The sequence below is a fragment of the Phyllobates terribilis genome, unplaced genomic scaffold (assembly GCF_046119375.1).
Source record: "Phyllobates terribilis strain yellow unplaced genomic scaffold, ASM4611937v1 Scaffold_5__5_contigs__length_657084704, whole genome shotgun sequence".
Taxonomy (NCBI): Eukaryota; Metazoa; Chordata; class Amphibia; order Anura; family Dendrobatidae; genus Phyllobates; species Phyllobates terribilis.
In genome coordinates this window covers 328,500,451-328,518,626 of record NW_027362765.1, presented here as the reverse complement: position 1 = coordinate 328,518,626, position 18,176 = coordinate 328,500,451, and the positions used below count along the sequence as shown (strand labels likewise).

The following is an 18,176-nucleotide window of genomic DNA, read 5'->3' as shown; positions in this document are numbered from 1 at the left end:
TTCGAGGCACTTCAATGCCCCTTGGAAGTGACATGGAGGTCAGAGGTCCTTAACTAAACCGTTTTTTCCATTTATAGCAACTGGGACTCCTGTACACTGTTGGCCTAAGCAGGGAATGGAAGGCTTTCCAAAAATTATTAGGCACTGCAATGCCCCTTGAAACAGACATGGATTACAGCATATTAAAAGCCTTCTACCCATTATTGGGGAGTGGGTCTCCCTTAGTGTTCGCCTATGCATTGAAAAGCAAAAGCTGACAAAAATTAGGAGGAAATGCAATGCCCGTTGCAAGAGTCGTGGAGGTTAGAGGTAATTAAAAACAACATGTCAATGCCCCTAGGAAGAGCTGTGGAGTTCAGAGTGGTTTAACAAGACGGTTTTAATGCCCCTTAGAAGAGACGTGGAGTTCAGAGTGGTTTAACAAGACAATTTTAATGCCCCTTGGATGAGATGTGGAGGTCACAGTAGCTTAACAAGATGGTTTTAATGCCCCTTGGAAGAGACGTGGAGTTCAGAGTGGTTTAACAAGACAGTTTTAATGCCCCTTGGAAGAGTGGTGGAGGTTACAGTGGAATAAAAAGACAATATCAATGCCCCATGGAAGAGACGTGGAGGTCACAGTAGCTTAACAAGACGGTTTTAATGCCCCTTGGAAGAGTGGTGGAGGTCGCAGTGGAATAAAAAGACAATATCAATGCCCCTTGGAAGAGTGGTGGAGGTTACAGTGGAATAAAAAGACAATATCAACGCCCTGTGGAAGAGACGTGGAGGTCACAGTAGCTTAACAAGATGCTTTTAATGCCCCTTGGAAGAGTGGTGGAGGTCGCAGTGGAATAAAAAGACAATATTAACGACCCTTGGAAGAGACGTGGAGGTCACAGTAGCTTAACAAGACGATTTTAAAGCCCCTTACAAGAGCCATGCAGTACAGCATATTAAAAACATTATTCCCATTATTGGGGAGTGGGTCTCCCATAGTCTTTGCCTATGCCTTCCAAGCAAAAGCTGCCAAAAATTAGGAAGGGGGAACTTGCAATGTCCCTTACAAGAGCCATGCAGTACAGCATATTAAAAACATTATTCCCATTATTAGGGAGTGGGTCTCCCATAGTCTTTGCCTATGCCTTCCAAGCAAAAGCTGCCAAAAATTAGGACAGAGGAACTTGCAATGCTGGCAACATGGACCACGGTCACCCTGGTGGTATAGTGGTCGTGGAGGCTGAGGATAAGGAGAAGAGCAAAAAACAGCCGAAATGAGGAAGCGTATAACCATGTGTGGGTGTGAAATGATGCATTGGAATACACCTCCCGAAATAACACAGTGGATTTGACTTTATGTTACTCTGCTGTCATTTGGTGGTGATGAGAAGTCTGGCCCAATCCAGCCCTTGTTCATTTTGATAAGGGTCAGCTTGTCAGCATTGTCAGTTGACAGGCGAGTGCGCTTATCAGTTATAATTCCCCCAGCGGCACTAAAAACACGCTCCGATAACACGCTAGCGGCAGGGCAGGCCAGGACCTCCAAGGCATACAGAGTGAGTTCATTCCAAGTGTCCAGCTTGGATACCCAATAATTAAAAGGCACAGAGGAATCACGGAGGACGCTGGTACTCCCTCACCATCTTTTGAAACTTTCCACTCCTTGTGAGAGTACCCTGCGCCTCAGGGCCTGTAAGCTGGGCAGGTCTCAGAAAACTGTCCTAGAACATTGACAGTGTTCCCCTGCCTCTGCTGGATTGGAGTTGCGTCTCTCTCGCCTGTATGCCTTAGTTGGGCAGCGAACTGTGACCTCTGCCGCTACCGTGTTCAGATGGGAATTTTTTTAAGAGTTCTGCAGCAAGGGCCTTCTGGTACTGCCCCATTTTTGTAGACCTCTCCAACCCAGGAATAAGAGAGTGAAAGTTCTCCTTGTAGAGGGGGTCTAAAAGTGTCATCAACCAGTAATGACTGTCACCCAACATTTTGACAATGCGAGGGTCACGGTTAAGGCAGCGTAACATAAAGTCAGCCATGGGTGCCAGACTGGTAATGGGCAAGACTTCCGTGTCCTCACCAAGATGACGACTGATAGTGTTGAGCGATCACTAAAATGCTCGGGTGCTCGAAGCTCGGGCCGAGCTTACCGTGATACTCGGGTGCTCGACCCGAGCAACGAGCCCAATGTTAGTCTATGAGAGACCCGAGCATTTTTGCGGCAGCACCCCCGGCAGTCTGTAGAAAGCCTAAAAAGTGCCCAAAACGATAGTGACAGTGCTCAAAAGACATGGGGGCAGCATAGGGATCGCCCCTGGAAGCATTTCTGACCCCCAGGTCACTGCTGTCAACAACGTGGTCAGAGGTATTAAGCCACTTTTGCGTGCTCACAATAAAACGTTCAAAAACTAAACTGAAACGGTTTTCCTGTGAAATATGTTAAGGAATTTCCTTTCCAGGGTAAAAACTTGTGTATAAGGTAAAATAAATAACCAAAAACAAAAATACTCCTCCACACCTTGGGCTATGTTCACAAGTAGCATTTTTCATGCGTTTTTGCACTTTTGTATTGCTTTCAACCGTGACAAATGCGTTCACCGGGAAATGTCATTTTAACATTTTACAACCTTATCTGGCTATGTGCTGTGTGACACATGCATACAGTGCTGAAAAGACAAGGGATCAGCATGGGGAAGACCCCTGGAAGCATCTCTGACCCCCTGGTCACTGTCTAAAAGTGTGCCCATCAGAAGTGATCCTTGCCGCATCAGAAGATGCAGACTTGCAACTATCCCCGTGCAAGTCCTTGTCCCAGGGCAGTGTTCAATTGTACCTCCCCCATTCCTTGCAATGCAAGCGAAAATATGCAGCCAACCACCCACCCACCCGCAGGTTGCAATACCATACTGCTAGCTTTCACTTGAAATGGGGCCTTTTAGTTTGGAGGAGGCCGAAGCTGGCCACTACCTCATGGCCGCTTCGGCAGCGAGGTATCCATACTCTGTCCCCAGCCGCCCGGCGGCCAGGTGTCCACGCTCGGTCCCCAGCCGCCAGGTGGCGGCCAGGTGTCCATACTCGGTTCCCAGCCGCCCTGATTTCTCCTGTCACCTTCCCCCACACTTTTCTTAGCCTGGCCTGCTTTAGGGCAGCATTGGACGAGCCCACCAGAGAACCAGACTCCTCCGGTGGGCCCTGGCTTCTCCATCAGGGGAGTTGAGAGTGCCTAGGTGAGGAGCATGATGATGATGATAGAAGTTAGCATCTGCTTTGTTTTCTTGGAATGCAAGCGCATGTATGTAGTAGCGGATAGGCCTGAGGTGGTCTGCGTTTTGGCGCATATCCTACCTCCTCCGAGGATTGCTGGATGTTTTCCTGCTACTATCCCAGTTCTATGACTCCCGTTAAAACAAAGCTTCAGGTGATAAATGATGGATGAGGTGGTGGCAAAGGAGAAAGAGCAGGAGGAACAGGGACCATTCACATCAATATCAGGCCAGTCAACCAGATATGTCTTGTAGGATATGTTTCTGTAACAAAAGGAGCGGTTCGGCTACACAGTTATAGGGCATACAGTGAGTGCAATGCCTACCAAAAATTTCGAGCCACTCCAATGCCCCTTGGAAATGACATAGAGGTCAGAGGGCGTTAACTAAACCTTTTTTTCGATTTATAGCAACTGGGTCTCCCGTGCACTGTTGGCCTAAGCAGTGAATGGAAGGCTTTCCAAAAATTATGAGGAACTGCAATGCCCCTTACAAGAGCCACGTGTGGCACCCCAGGGGTCTGGTCACCACAGTAATAGAGATATTACGTCGGAGAGCAAGTGGAAGGTTTCCTGGTCAGGATCCCTTAAACATGCAACATCCTCCTGCCCCAGTCCTGGGAGGGGAGAATTCTGCCCTTATAAGCTGGATCTGGGGCTGGGTTGAGTGAGTCAGAGAACAGTCAGAGTCAGAGTGAGAGCAAGGGAAAGAACAGCAAGGAGCTCTGTAGGAGCTAGGAGCTAAAGACCAGGGGCTGGAAGCTGAGCAGAGCTCGCCCTGGCAGAAGACAATAGGAACCGGACACAGGAGTCCGAAGCTGTGAGGACTTATATATCCAGCAGCAGAAACCAGCCGGCAGGGGATTTCAGGTCCTCTGGCCATAGAAGCCCGGAGGCTCAGTCACAAGCAAGGGACCAGCACCGCCGTCGTGGAGCAGAGGCTAACAGAAGGCCCCAAGTCACCAGCCATACGGGTGAGCACTACACGGTACACTCAGGGACGTGGGCTTCTTCTACCCGCTTACAGCAAGGTAGCCAGGAAGAGTGCAGACAGACGGGGAGGCCTACAACTCCACCTGGCCAGGGGAACACCTGCTTGCTCACAGACTGACCAAGCCTCTTATGCTAGCCAGTACTCCCGGGAGGGTCGACCGTATAATCATCAGTAAAGACCCTGAACTGCACTGCAAAGACTCTGAGTCGTTCCTGCTGTGCTCGTGCACCATCACCCCCATCATCCACACTCACTGCCCTGAGGCTATACTCCTCCCGAGGGGAGTTATCCCATTCTATGCTGCGCACACAACACCAGCCTCAGCGGTCTGCCTCGCAGCGGTGGTACTCCCTGACTGCAATCCACGGGTTGCGCAGTCGGACAATTATCCTCGAAACCTAAGAAAGACTGCCACTGGTTTGACCAGCCTGAGCCACGGGACTGGGTGACCGCCACGGAGACTACAGACCCCAGAGACCCGGCACCGGGTATCCCACACACGTGTACACACGGCCCAGGGGGCGTGTCACATGCAGTACAGCATATTACAAACATAAGTCCCATTATTGGGGAGTGGGTGTCCCATAGTATTTGCTTATGCCTTGCAAGCAAAAGCTGCCAAAAATTAGGATGGAGCAACTTGCAATGCCCCTTACAAGAGCCATGCAGTACAGCATATTACAAACATAAGTCCCATTATTGGGGAGTAGGTCTCCCTTAGTATTTGCTTATGCTTTCCCAGCAAAAGCTGCCAAAAATTAGGACGGAGCAACTTGCAATGCCCCTTACAAGAGCCATGCAGTACAGCATATTACAAACATAAGTCCCATTATTGGGGAGTGGGTGTCCCATGGTATTTGCTTATGCTTTCCCAGCAAAAGCTGCCAAAAATTTGGACGGAAGAACTTTCAATGCTGGCACCCTGGTGGTATAGTGGTGGTGGAGGCTGAGGATAAGGAGAAGAAGATTAAACAACCGAAACGAGGAAGCGTATACCCATGTGTGGGTGTGAAGCGGTGCATGTGAATACACCTCCCGAAATAACACAGTGGATTTGACTTTATGTTACTCTGCTGTCATTTGGTGGTGATGAGAGGTCTGGCCCAATCCAGCCCTTGTTCATTTTGATAAGGGTCAGCTTGTCAGCATTGTCAGTTGACAGGCGAGTGCGCTTATCAGTTATAATTCCCCCAGCGGCACTAAAAACACGCTCCGATAACACGATAGCGGCAGGGCAGGCCAGGACCTCCAAGGCGTACAGAGCGAGTTCATTCCAAGTGTCCAGCTTGGATACCCAATAATTAAAAGGCACAGAGGAATCACGGAGGACTCTGGTACGATCGGCAAGGTACTCCCTCACCATCTTTTGAAACTTTCCACTCCTTGTGAGAGTACCCCGCGCCTCAGGGCCTGTAAGCTGGGTGGGTGTCAGAAAACTGTCCCAGAACGTTGACAGTGTTCCCCTGCCTCTGCTGGATTGGAGTTGCATCTCTCTCGCCTGTACGCCTTGGTTGGGCAACGAACTGTGACCTCTGCTGCTAGCGTGTTCAGATGGGAATTTTTTTAAGAGTTCTGCAGCAAAGGCCTTCTGGTATTGCCCCATTTTTGTAGACCTCTCCACCTCAGGAATAAGAGAGTGAAAGTTCTCCTTGTAGCGGGGGTCTACAAGTGTCACCAACCAGTAATGACTGTCACCCAACATTTTGACAACGCGAGGGTCATGGTTAAGGCATCGTAACATAAAGTCAGCCATGCGTGCCAGACTGGTAACGGGCAAGATTTCCGTGTCCTCACCAAGATGACGACTGACCATGCTCTCCTCCTCCTCTTCCTCCTCCCCCGTCCTCAGGCCACCCACGCTGAACCGACGGTATGACACTTGTACAGGTACTACCGTCTACAACGCATGATAGCAGCTCCTGTTCTTCCTCCTCCTCCTCCTCCTCTCCCTCATTGTCCCCCAATGCACGTTGGGATGAGATGAGGCTGGGCTGTGTGTAATCGCCCGCTACGGCTTCTTGATCCATCTCATCATACACTGGCTGCAATGCCTCCTCTTTAATTCTCTGCAGAGAGCGTTGCAAAAGACAGACAAGTGGTGGGATGCTGACACTAATGATGGCGTCATCGCCACTCACCATCTTGGTGGCCTCCTCAAAGTTTGTCAGGATGGTACATATGTCAGACATCCAGGTCCACTCCTGAGGTCTTATGTGTGGAGTCTGACCTGAATATCGACGGCCTTGTTGCAGCTGGTACTCCACAACTGCTCTCTTCTGCTCACAAATCCTTTGCAACATGTGGAGGGTAGAGTTCCAACGTGTGGGGACATCACACACCAGTCGGTGTGCCGGAAGCTGCAAACGCTGCTGCAACACAGCAAGGGCGGCGGAAGCTGTAGCCGACTTGCGAAAATGAGCTGACAGGCGGCGTACTTTCACGAGCAGATCTGGCAACTCGGGGTACGATTTAAGAAACCGCTGAACCACGAGGTTAAGCACATGAGCCAGGCATGGTACGTGTGTGATCTCACCTCGCCTCAGAGCCGCCACCAGGTTACGGCCATTGTCACACACGACCATGCCGGGATGTAGGTTCAGCGGTCTCAGCCACAGATCTGCCTGCTCTTTCACAGCTGTCCACAACTCACAAGCAGTGTGAGGTTTATCACCTAAGCTTATGAGTTTCAGCACAGCCTGTTGCCGCTTGGCGGAGGCAGTACTGCAATGCTTCCAGCTTGTAACTGATGTGGTGATATCTGAGATGGAGGCTGAACATGAGGAGGAGGAGGAGGAGGAGGATGCGCAGGAGCTGTACACTGTGGGGGCAACTCTGACTGACATAGGGCCCGCAATCCTCGGTGTGGGGAGGATGTGTTCCGTCCCAAGGTCCGACTGGGTCCCGGCTTCCACTATGTTTACCCAGTGTGCCGTCAGAGAGATGTACCGTCCCTGGCCACAAGCACTTGTCCACGTGTCCGTTGTCAGGTGGACTCTCCCAGTAACTGCGTTGTTGAGGGCACGGCAGATGCTTTGGGACACGTGCTTGTGTAGTGCGGGGATGGCACACCAGGCAAAATAGTGTCGGCTGGGGACCGAGTACCGAGGGACGGCCACCGCCATAAGATTGCGGAAGGATTCCGTCTCCACTAGCCTAAAAGGCAGCATTTCCAATGCAAGCAGTCGTGAAATGTGCGAATTTAGGACTGTGGCCTGTGGGGCGTTAGCTGCGAATTTCCGCTTTCGTTCAAAGGTCTGGGATATGGACAATTGAACGCTGCGGTGGGACGTGGACGTGGACGTTGATGCTGTTTCTTGAGAAACGGCCATAACAAGTGAAGACTGAGAGGAGGGGGCATCTTTACATGCAGTATGGACAGGGGATTGCCTTGCACACACAACAGGGGGTTCTATTGCACGCACAACAGTGGAAGAAGCAGTGGTGACACCCGCTGACACTGGTCGTGGACCCTGGGTTTCGCCCCACAAAGTCGGGTGCTTTGCTGCCATGTGCCTGATCATGCTGGTGGTGGTCAGGCTGGTAGTTTTGCCACCCCTGCTGATGCTGGCATGGCAGGTGGAACATATGGCCTTTTTGGGGTTATCAGCAGAGTCTTTAAAAAAATTCCAGACTCTGGAAGACCTACCGCTTGTACTGGCAACGTCCCTCGTGTTGGTGTTACGGGGAACGGTTGCCTGCCTTCTGTCTGCGGCCACCACACTGCTTCTTCCTGCCTGTTGGGGTACTCTGCCTCCCTCCCCCTGTGTGCTGCTGGCCTGACTCTGCATGTCCTCCTTCCACGTTGGGTCAGTTACTAGATCATCCACCACCTCCTCCTCTTCCACTTGCGCACCACGATCCTCCTCCTCACTTCCTGGCAATTGTGTCTCGTCATCGTCCACCTCTTGTGACAGATTGCCAACGTCGACTTCCTGTGGCCGTGGCTGTTCAAATATTTGGGCATCGCAACATGGGATCTCCTCTTTCACCACTTCAAGCGTATCAGGCGAGGGGCCCAAATATGGAAATGGACCAGTGAACAGCTCTTCAGAGTGTCCAAGTGTGGGATCACTTGCTGTCTGACGACACTCGGCATGGTGGGAGGAAGGAGCATCAGGGTGAGGAGGAGTATGCGGTCGAGACTCACGGCTACTAAGAGTTGACCGTGTGGAAGACAGACCGGAGGTGGTGGTGCCCAGGTAACTGGAAGTATTGTCTGCTATCCAATTAATAACCTGTTCACACTGATCAGTTCTCAATACTGGTGTTGCTCTGTGCTTCCCTAGTAATTCGGTCAAGAAGTGGGAGCGAGAAGATGTGGCTGTTGGTTGTGGCACATTTTCACCTTGGCCACGGCCCCGTCCTCTGCACGAACCATCACCAGAACGTCCACTTCCACGTCCCTTGCCACGCGCCTTGCCCATTGTAAATGAAGTAAAATAGCTTACACTTGCACTATCAATGGAAAAAGGGTAATAAAGAGTAGATTAGAACCGTGGAAGAGGAAAACCACAGTTATTGTTTACTGGGGTATACCACTCTTTTTTAAATAGAGATATTTGCGGCTGAACAGTGAGCAACGCACTCAAACTGCTTTTTTTTTAGATACCAAAGGCCCAAAACTGGATAGTACAGCGATTTGACCCGTGGAACTGCGAAACCACACTGGGATGTCGGGCCTACACAAGACTATTTTCAACAGATATATTTTTGTGTCACAACAGTCAGGAGTCACTACTGTTTTTCTTTACGGAAAAAAATACCAAAACCTGAATAATAGAGATTTTTTACCGTGGAACAGCAAAACCACAGTTATAATTTACTGGTGTATACCAGGCTTTTTAAAATATATATATATTTGCGGCTGAACAGTGAGCGACACACTCAAACTGTTTTTTTTAGATACAAATGGCCCAAAAGTGGATAATACAGAGGTTTGTACCGTGCAAATGCAAAACCACACTTGTATTTCTCGGGCCTACACCAGACTATTTTCAACAGATATATTTGTGTCTGAAAAATCAGGGAGACACAATTTTTTTTTTTTTTACAGCAAAAAATGCAAAAAAGCAGGATAATAGAGATTTTTTACCGTGGAACAGCAAAAGCACACTTCTGTCTCTCTGGCCTACACCAGACTATTTTCAACAGATATATTCGTGTCTGAAAAATCAGGGAGACACTATTATTATTTTTATACAGCAAAAAATGCCAAAAACAGGATAATAGAGATGTTTTACCATGGAACATCAAAACCACAGTAATAATTTACTGGTGTATACCAGGCTTTTTAAAATATATATATATTTGCGGCTGAACAGTGAGCGACACACTCAAACTGTTTTTTTTAGATACAAATGGCCCAAAAGTGGATAATACAGAGGTTTGTACTGTGGAACTGCAAAACCACACTTGTATTTCTCGGGCCTACACCAGACGATTTTCAACAGATATATTTGTGTCTGAAAATCAGGGAGACACTATTTTTTTTTTTTTTTACAGCAAAAAATGCAAAAAGCAGGATAATAGAGATTTTTTACCGTGGAACAGCAAAAGCACACTTCTGTCTCTCTGGCCTACACCAGACTATTTTCAACAGATATATTTGTGTCTGAAAAATCAGGGAGACACTATTTTTTTTTTTTCTTTACAGCAAAAAATGCAAAAAGCAGGATAATAGAGATTTTTTACCATGGAACAGCAAAAGCACACTTCTGTCTCTCTGGCCTACACGAGACTATTTTCAACAGATATATTTGTGTCTGAAAAATCAGGGAGACACTATTATTATTTTTATACAGCAAAAAATGCCAAAAACAGGATAATAGAGATGTTTTACCGTGGAACATCAAAACCACAGTAATAATTTACTGGTGTATACCAGGCTTTTTAAAATATATATATATTTGCGGCTGAACAGTGAGCGACACACTCAAATTGTTTTTTTTAGATACAAATGGCCCAAAAGTGGATAATACAGAGGTTTGTACCGTGGAACTGCAAAACCACACTTGTATTTCTCGGGCCTACACCAGACTGTTTTCAACAGATATATTTGTGTCTGAAAAATCAGGGAGACACTATTTTTTTTTTTTTTTTACAGCAAAAAATGCAAAAAGCAGGATAATAGAGATTTTTTACCGTGGAACAGCAAAAGCACACTTCTGTCTCTCTGGCCTACACCAGACTATTTTCAACAGATATATTTGTGTCTGAAAAATCAGGGAGACACTATTTTTTTTTTTTTTTACAGCAAAAATTGCAAAAAGCAGGATAATAGATATTTTTTACCGTGGAACAGCAAAAGCACACTTGTGTCTCTCTGGCCTACACCAGACTATTTTCAACAGATATATTTGTGTCTGAAAAATCAGGGAGACACTATTTTTTTTTTTTCTTTACAGCAAAAAATGCAAAAAGCAGGATAATAGAGATTTTTTACCATGGAACAGCAAAAGCACACTTCTGTCTCTCTGGCCTACACCAGACTATTTTCAACAGATATATTTGTGTCTGAAAAATCAGGGAGACACTATTATTATTTTTATACAGCAAAAAATGCCAAAAACAGGATAATAGAGATGTTTTACCGTGGAACATCAAAACCACAGTAATAATTTACTGGTGTATACCAGGCTTTTTAAAATATATATATATTTGCGGCTGAACAGTGAGCGACACACTCAAATTGTTTTTTTTAGATACAAATGGCCCAAAAGTGGATAATACAGAGGTTTGTACCGTGGAACTGCAAAACCACACTTGTATTTCTCGGGCCTACACCAGACTATTTTCAACAGATATATTTGTGTCTGAAAAATCAGGGAGACACAATTTTTTTTTTTTTTACAGCAAAAAATGCAAAAAGCAGGATAATAGAGATTTTTTACCGTGGAACAGCAAAAGCACACTTCTGTCTCTCTGGCCTACACCAGACTATTTTCAACAGATATATTTGTGTCTGAAAAATCAGGGAGACACTATTATTATTTTTATACAGCAAAAAATGCCAAAAACAGGATAATAGAGATGTTTTACCGTGGAACATCAAAACCACAGTAATAATTTACTGGTGTATACCAGGCTTTTTAAAATATATATATATTTGCGGCTGAACAGTGAGCGACACACTCAAACTGTTTTTTTTAGATACAAATGGCCCAAAAGTGGATAATACAGAGGTTTGTACCGTGGAACTGCAAAACCACACTTGTATTTCTCGGGCCTACACCAGACTATTTTCAACAGATATATTTGTGTCTGAAAAATCAGGGAGACACTATTTTTTTTTTTTTTTACAGCAAAAAATACAAAAAGCAGGATAATAGAGATTTTTTACCGTGGAACAGCAAAAGCACACTTCTGTCTCTCTGGCCTACACCAGACTATTTTCAACAGATATATTCGTGTCTGAAAAATCAGGGAGACACTATTATTATTTTTATACAGCAAAAAATGCCAAAAACAGGATAATAGAGATGTTTTACCATGGAACATCAAAACCACAGTAATAATTTACTGGTGTATACCAGGCTTTTTAAAATATATATATATTTGCGGCTGAACAGTGAGCGACACACTCAAACTGTTTTTTTTAGATACAAATGGCCCAAAAGTGGATAATACAGAGGTTTGTACCGTGGAACTGCAAAACCACACTTGTATTTCTCGGGCCTACACCAGACGATTTTCAACAGATATATTTGTGTCTGAAAATCAGGGAGACACTATTTTTTTTTTTTTTTACAGCAAAAAATGCAAAAAGCAGGATAATAGAGATTTTTTACCGTGGAACAGCAAAAGCACACTTCTGTCTCTCTGGCCTACACCAGACTATTTTCAACAGATATATTTGTGTCTGAAAAATCAGGGAGACACTATTTTTTTTTTTTCTTTACAGCAAAAAATGCAAAAAGCAGGATAATAGAGATTTTTTACCATGGAACAGCAAAAGCACACTTCTGTCTCTCTGGCCTACACCAGACTATTTTCAACAGATATATTTGTGTCTGAAAAATCAGGGAGACACTATTATTATTTTTATACAGCAATAAATGCCAAAAACAGGATAATAGAGATGTTTTACCGTGGAACATCAATACCACAGTAATAATTTACTGGTGTATACCAGGCTTTTTAAAATATATATATATTTGCGGCTGAACAGTGAGCGACACACTCAAATTGTTTTTTTTAGATACAAATGGCCCAAAAGTGGATAATATAGAGGTTTGTACCGTGGAACTGCAAAACCACACTTGTATTTCTCGGGCCTACACCAGACTATTTTCAACAGATATATTTGTGTCTGAAAAATCAGGGAGACACTATTTTTTTTTTTTTTTTACAGCAAAAAATGCAAAAAGCAGGATAATAGAGATTTTTTACCGTGGAACAGCAAAAGCACACTTCTGTCTCTCTGGCCTACACCAGACTATTTTCAACAGATATATTTGTGTCTGAAAAATCAGGGAGACACTATTTTTTTTTTTTTTTACAGCAAAAATTGCAAAAAGCAGGATAATAGATATTTTTTACCGTGGAACAGCAAAAGCACACTTGTGTCTCTCTGGCCTACACCAGACTATTTTCAACAGATATATTTGTGTCTGAAAAATCAGGGAGACACTATTATTATTTTTATACAGCAAAAAATGCCAAAAACAGGATAATAGAGATGTTTTACCGTGGAACATCAAAACCACAGTAATAATTTACTGGTGTATACCAGGCTTTTTAAAATATATATATATTTGCGCCTGAACAGTGAGCGACACACTCAAACTGTTTTTTTTAGATACAAATGGCCCAAAAGTGGATAATACAGAGGTTTGTACCGTGGAACTGCAAAACCACACTTGTATTTCTCGGGCCTACACCAGACTATTTTCAACAGATATATTTGTGTCTGAAAAATCAGGGAGACACTTTTTTTTTTTTACAGCAAAAAATGCAAAAAGCAGGATAATAGAGATTTTTTACCGTGGAACAGCAAAAGCACACTTCTGTCTCTCTGGCCTACACCAGACTATTTTCAACAGATATATTTGTGTCTGAAAAATCAGGGAGACACTATTATTATTTTTATACAGCAAAAAATGCCAAAAACAGGATAATAGAGATGTTTTACCATGGAACATCAAAACCACAGTAATAATTTACTGGTGTATACCAGGCTTTTTAAAATATATATATATTTGCGGCTGAACAGTAAGCGACACACTCAAACTGTTTTTTTTAGATACAAATGCCCCAAAAGTGGATAATACAGAGGTTTGTACCGTGGAACTGCAAAACCACACTTGTATTTCTCGGGCCTACACCAGACTATTTTCAACAGATATATTTGTGTCTGAAAAATCAGGGAGACACTATTTTTTTTTTTTTTTTAAGCAAAAAATGCAAAAAGCAGGGTAATAGAGATTTTTTACCGTGGAACAGCAAAAGCACACTTCTGTCTCTCTGGCCTACACCAGACTATTTTCAACAGATATATTTGTGTCTGAAAAATCAGGGAGACACTTATTATTTTTATACAGCAAAAAATGCCCAAAACAGGATAATAGAGATGTTTTACCGTGGAACATCAAAACCACAGTAATAATTTACTGGTGTATACCAGGCTTTTTAAAATATATATATATTTGCGGCTGAACAGTGAGCGACACACTCAAACTGTTTTTTTTAGATACAAATGGCCCAAAAGTGGATAATACAGAGGTTTGTACCGTGGAACTGCAAAACCACACTTGTATTTCTCGGGCCTACACCAGACTATTTTCAACAGATATATTTGTGTCTGAAAAATCAGGGAGACACTTTTTTTTTTTTTTTTTTTACAGCAAAAAATGCAAAAAGCAGGATAATAGAGATTTTTTACCGTGGAACAGCAAAAGCACACTTCTGTCTCTCTGGCCTACACCAGACTATTTTCAACAGATATATTTGTGTCTGAAAAATCAGGGAGACACTATTATTATTTTTATACAGCAAAAATTGCCAAAAACAGGATAATAGAGATGTTTTACCGTGAAACATCAAAACCACAGGAATAATTTACTGGTGTATACCAGGCTTTTTAAAATATATATATATTTGCGGCTGAACAGTGAGCGACACACTCAAACTGTTTTTTTTAGATACAAATGGCCCAAAAGTGGATAATACAGAGGTTTGTACCGTGGAACTGCAAAACCACACTTGTATTTCTCGGGCCTACACCAGACTATTTTCAACAGATATATTTGTGTCTGAAAAATCAGGGAGACACTATTTTTTTTTTTTTTTACAGCAAAAAATGCAAAAAGCAGGATAATAGAGATTTTTTACCGTGGAACAGCAAAAGCACACTTCTGTCTCTCTGGCCTACACCAGACTATTTTCAACAGATATATTTGTGTCTGAAAAATCAGGGAGACACTTATTATTTTTATACAGCAAAAAATGCCCAAAACAGGATAATAGAGATGTTTTACCGTGGAACATCAAAACCACAGTAATAATTTACTGGTGTATACCAGGCTTTTTAAAATATATATATATTTGCGGCTGAACAGTGAGCGACACACTCAAACTGTTTTTTTTAGATACAAATGGCCCAAAAGTGGATAATACAGAGGTTTGTACCGTGGAACTGCAAAACCACACTTGTATTTCTCGGGCCTACACCAGACTATTTTCAACAGATATATTTGTGTCTGAAAAATCAGGGAGACACTATTTTTTTTTTTTTTACAGCAAAAAATGCAAAAAGCAGAATAATAGAGATTTTTTACCGTGGAACAGCAAAAGCACACTTCTGTCTCTCTGGCCTATACCAGACTATTTTCAACAGATATATTTGTGTCTGAAAAATCAGGGAGACACTATTATTATTTTTATACAGCAAAAAATGCCAAAAACAGGATAATAGAGATGTTTTACCGTGGAACATCAAAACCACAGTAATAATTTACTGGTGTATACCAGGCTTTTTAAAATATATATATATTTGCGGCTGAACAGTGAGCGACACACTCAAACTGTTTTTTTTAGATACAAATGGCCCAAAAGTGGATAATACAGAGGTTTGTACCGTGGAACTGCAAAACCACACTTGTATTTCTCGGGCCTACACCAGACTATTTTCAACAGATATATTTGTGTCTGAAAAATCAGGGAGACACTATTTTTTTTTTTTTTACAGCAAAAAATGCAAAAAGCAGAATAATAGAGATTTTTTACCGTGGAACAGCAAAAGCACACTTCTGTCTCTCTGGCCTATACCAGACTATTTTCAACAGATATATTTGTGTCTGAAAAATCAGGGAGACACTATTATTATTTTTATACAGCAAAAAATGCCAAAAACAGGATAATAGAGATGTTTTACCGTGGAACATCAAAACCACAGTAATAATTTACTGGTGTATACCAGGCTTTTTAAAATATATATATATTTGCGGCTAAACAGTGAGCGACACACTCAAACAGTTTTTTTTAGATACAAATGGCCCATAGAACTGCAAAACCACACTTCTATTTCTCTGGCCTACACCAGACTATTTTCAACAGATATATTTGTGTCTGAAAAATCAGAGGCACACTTTTTTTTTGGGGGGGTGGGCACCAAAAGGTTAATAAGATGGGTATTTGTACATTGTGAAGGAGGGAAAAAAAAGAGGATTTAGATAAAAAAAAAGGATTTTTCCTGGCTCCCGGGACCTGGAGCTAAGTCCAGAAATTTCAGCAACAGGAGCACACAGGACTGTAATGCAGTGTTTGTTGGTATAACCACTGCGTCTCCTATACAGCCTGCCTGCCTGCCTGCCTGATATACCTGGGATGGATATTAGTCCTGAGAAGGACTGTTTGTTTGGCAGCCTTTACAGACCCTACACTAACTATTTTGCAGGATATATCTCTCCCTAAATCAGCAGCGCTGTCCCTACACTGTCTGATCCGGAGCGACTGTGTCCAAGATGGCGGCGCCTGGTTTTAAATACTCGAGGTGACGCTGTGCGGCCAGCCAATCACTGTAATGCCCACAACCAACATGGCTGCGGCATTACAGTGACTGGCTGGCAATCCCTGCATGTTCATTGGCTCTGTAAAGAGCGCCAAACATGCAGGGCGGAGACCCGAGCTCCCACCCGAGTAACCCGGAAATGCTCGGTGCTCGCCGAACATCCCGAGTAGCGTGATGCTCGGGCGAGTACCGAGCAGTGTCGAGCATGTTCGCTCAACACTAGTCGCCACACTTCCCAGACATTTACAGACTGTTGTAAAAAAAAAATGTAGACTTGGCCCTGCAACAACTGTTTTTGAGATGTGCTGCTGCCATCAATTTCTAATGAGTTATTGTTTTCAAATGAGAAGGAAAAGTGTTCCACTTTCACCTCCTGATCTGAATAAAATCTGGCTATAAGACATTTCTAAATCATTGCATTCTTGATTTCTGTACATTTTACACAGTGTCCCAAGTAGCCCCGCCACAGGAGCTCAGCGGAGCCGCTCTATTTTCATAACGCCCAAGTAAATAAGTTATGTGCTGAGCTGTATCCGTTATTGTTCTACTTACAATTTTTCTAATGCCGCTCTTCAGCCCTTCTATATTTCCATAGAAAATGCCACTCGAGAAGCGGACAATTTTCACTCCATCAGACTCCACAAGCTGTAAAGTACACTTTGTTAAAGATCTGTAATATTTAGAGCTGATTTTTATGTAATAAAGTTGTGACATAAATACCTACATTTTTGTAAACTTTCATATCTTTGTAGAGCTCAGTGTTTGCAACATTCCCAAGAGCACAACAGGAAGGGCTGAAAAACAAAATATATTGTTTTTTTAAGAATATTATTTTAACAAACTATCATTTTAATTTGGATAGCACATAAAGTGCAATTTTTTATATCAACATACAAGGGACAAATAAAATCTGAAAGCAACATCACCACATAGCCACGCTGTGGTCAAGGAATAAGAGTGTGGAGCTTGGAGCCCCAATTCTAGTGACTTATGAAGCCCCCATAAATTAGACATCCGTCACCTACCCTGTTGATAGATGATACATGTTTTTCATAGGATTAAACCTTCAATAAGAATTAGCTCGCCAGAAAGTAGACTGCTACAAAAAGCATATCTCTTATTTTGAGATACCTATCATGTATCAAGACTTTTTAATTTTAATGTATCTTGCTGTCTATTACTTCAACTCCACTGCAGTGAACATAGTGTTTGTATCTTTATAAAAGTGTTGTTCTATTTTTCTATTACAAAGCTCTAGATCTACAGAAACAAAAAAATGACCAGCACCTCCAAACAGAATAAAGCAAGTGAGAACAGATGCAAGCTGCTATGACTGCATGATATACACAAAAACAAAACAATACAGCAGCACTCTGTATGCTCTAAGATGTATACAAACATAGCTCATAAATTGGCCAATTCATGAGAGCCCATCAACCACTGCAAAGAGACCTTTCTTTCATGGGACCCAAAACCTAATGTTTATCTAACATTCCTCTCCTGGGCTAAAAGCCTTGAAATTTAAAATTAAAGTCAGATCCAAGACTAATTAAAAACACCCTTAAGCCACGGGCCCACTATCAGTATTTGGTCAGTATTCGGTCAGTATTTTTTCTCAGGAGTGGGAGCCAAAACCAGGAGTGGGTGATAAATGCAGAATTGGTGACTTGTTTCTATTATACCTTTTCTCTGATTGTTCCTTACCTGGTTTTGGCTCCTACTCCTGAGAAAAAATACTGACCAAATACTGATAGTGGGGCTGTGGCCTTAGGCTGATGGAAGGAGTGCACAGTCAGAAAGGAGGCAGTCAACATCTCTGATAGTATACTACAAAAACAAAAAAACTGACCAGCACCTCCGAACAGAATAAAGCAAGTGTGAACAGGTGCAAGCTGCTTTGACTGCATGATATACAAACAAAAGAATACAACTGCGCACTC

At 43.3% G+C, this 18,176-nt stretch overlaps 1 protein-coding gene across 1 annotated transcript in view; it reads right to left on the bottom strand.

The window, feature by feature from the left end:
* LOC141273150 (pendrin-like) overlaps positions 1–18,176 on the bottom strand; it is a 175,035-nt gene that overhangs the window by 16,940 nt on the left and 139,919 nt on the right. Inside the window, exons 14-15 of the mRNA XM_073684596.1 lie at positions 16,961–17,030; positions 16,789–16,881 (exon numbers count right to left, since the gene is read on the bottom strand). Coding sequence (XP_073540697.1) covers positions 16,789–16,881; positions 16,961–17,030 — 163 coding nt within the window. The remainder of the gene's footprint in view (positions 1–16,788; positions 16,882–16,960; positions 17,031–18,176) is intronic.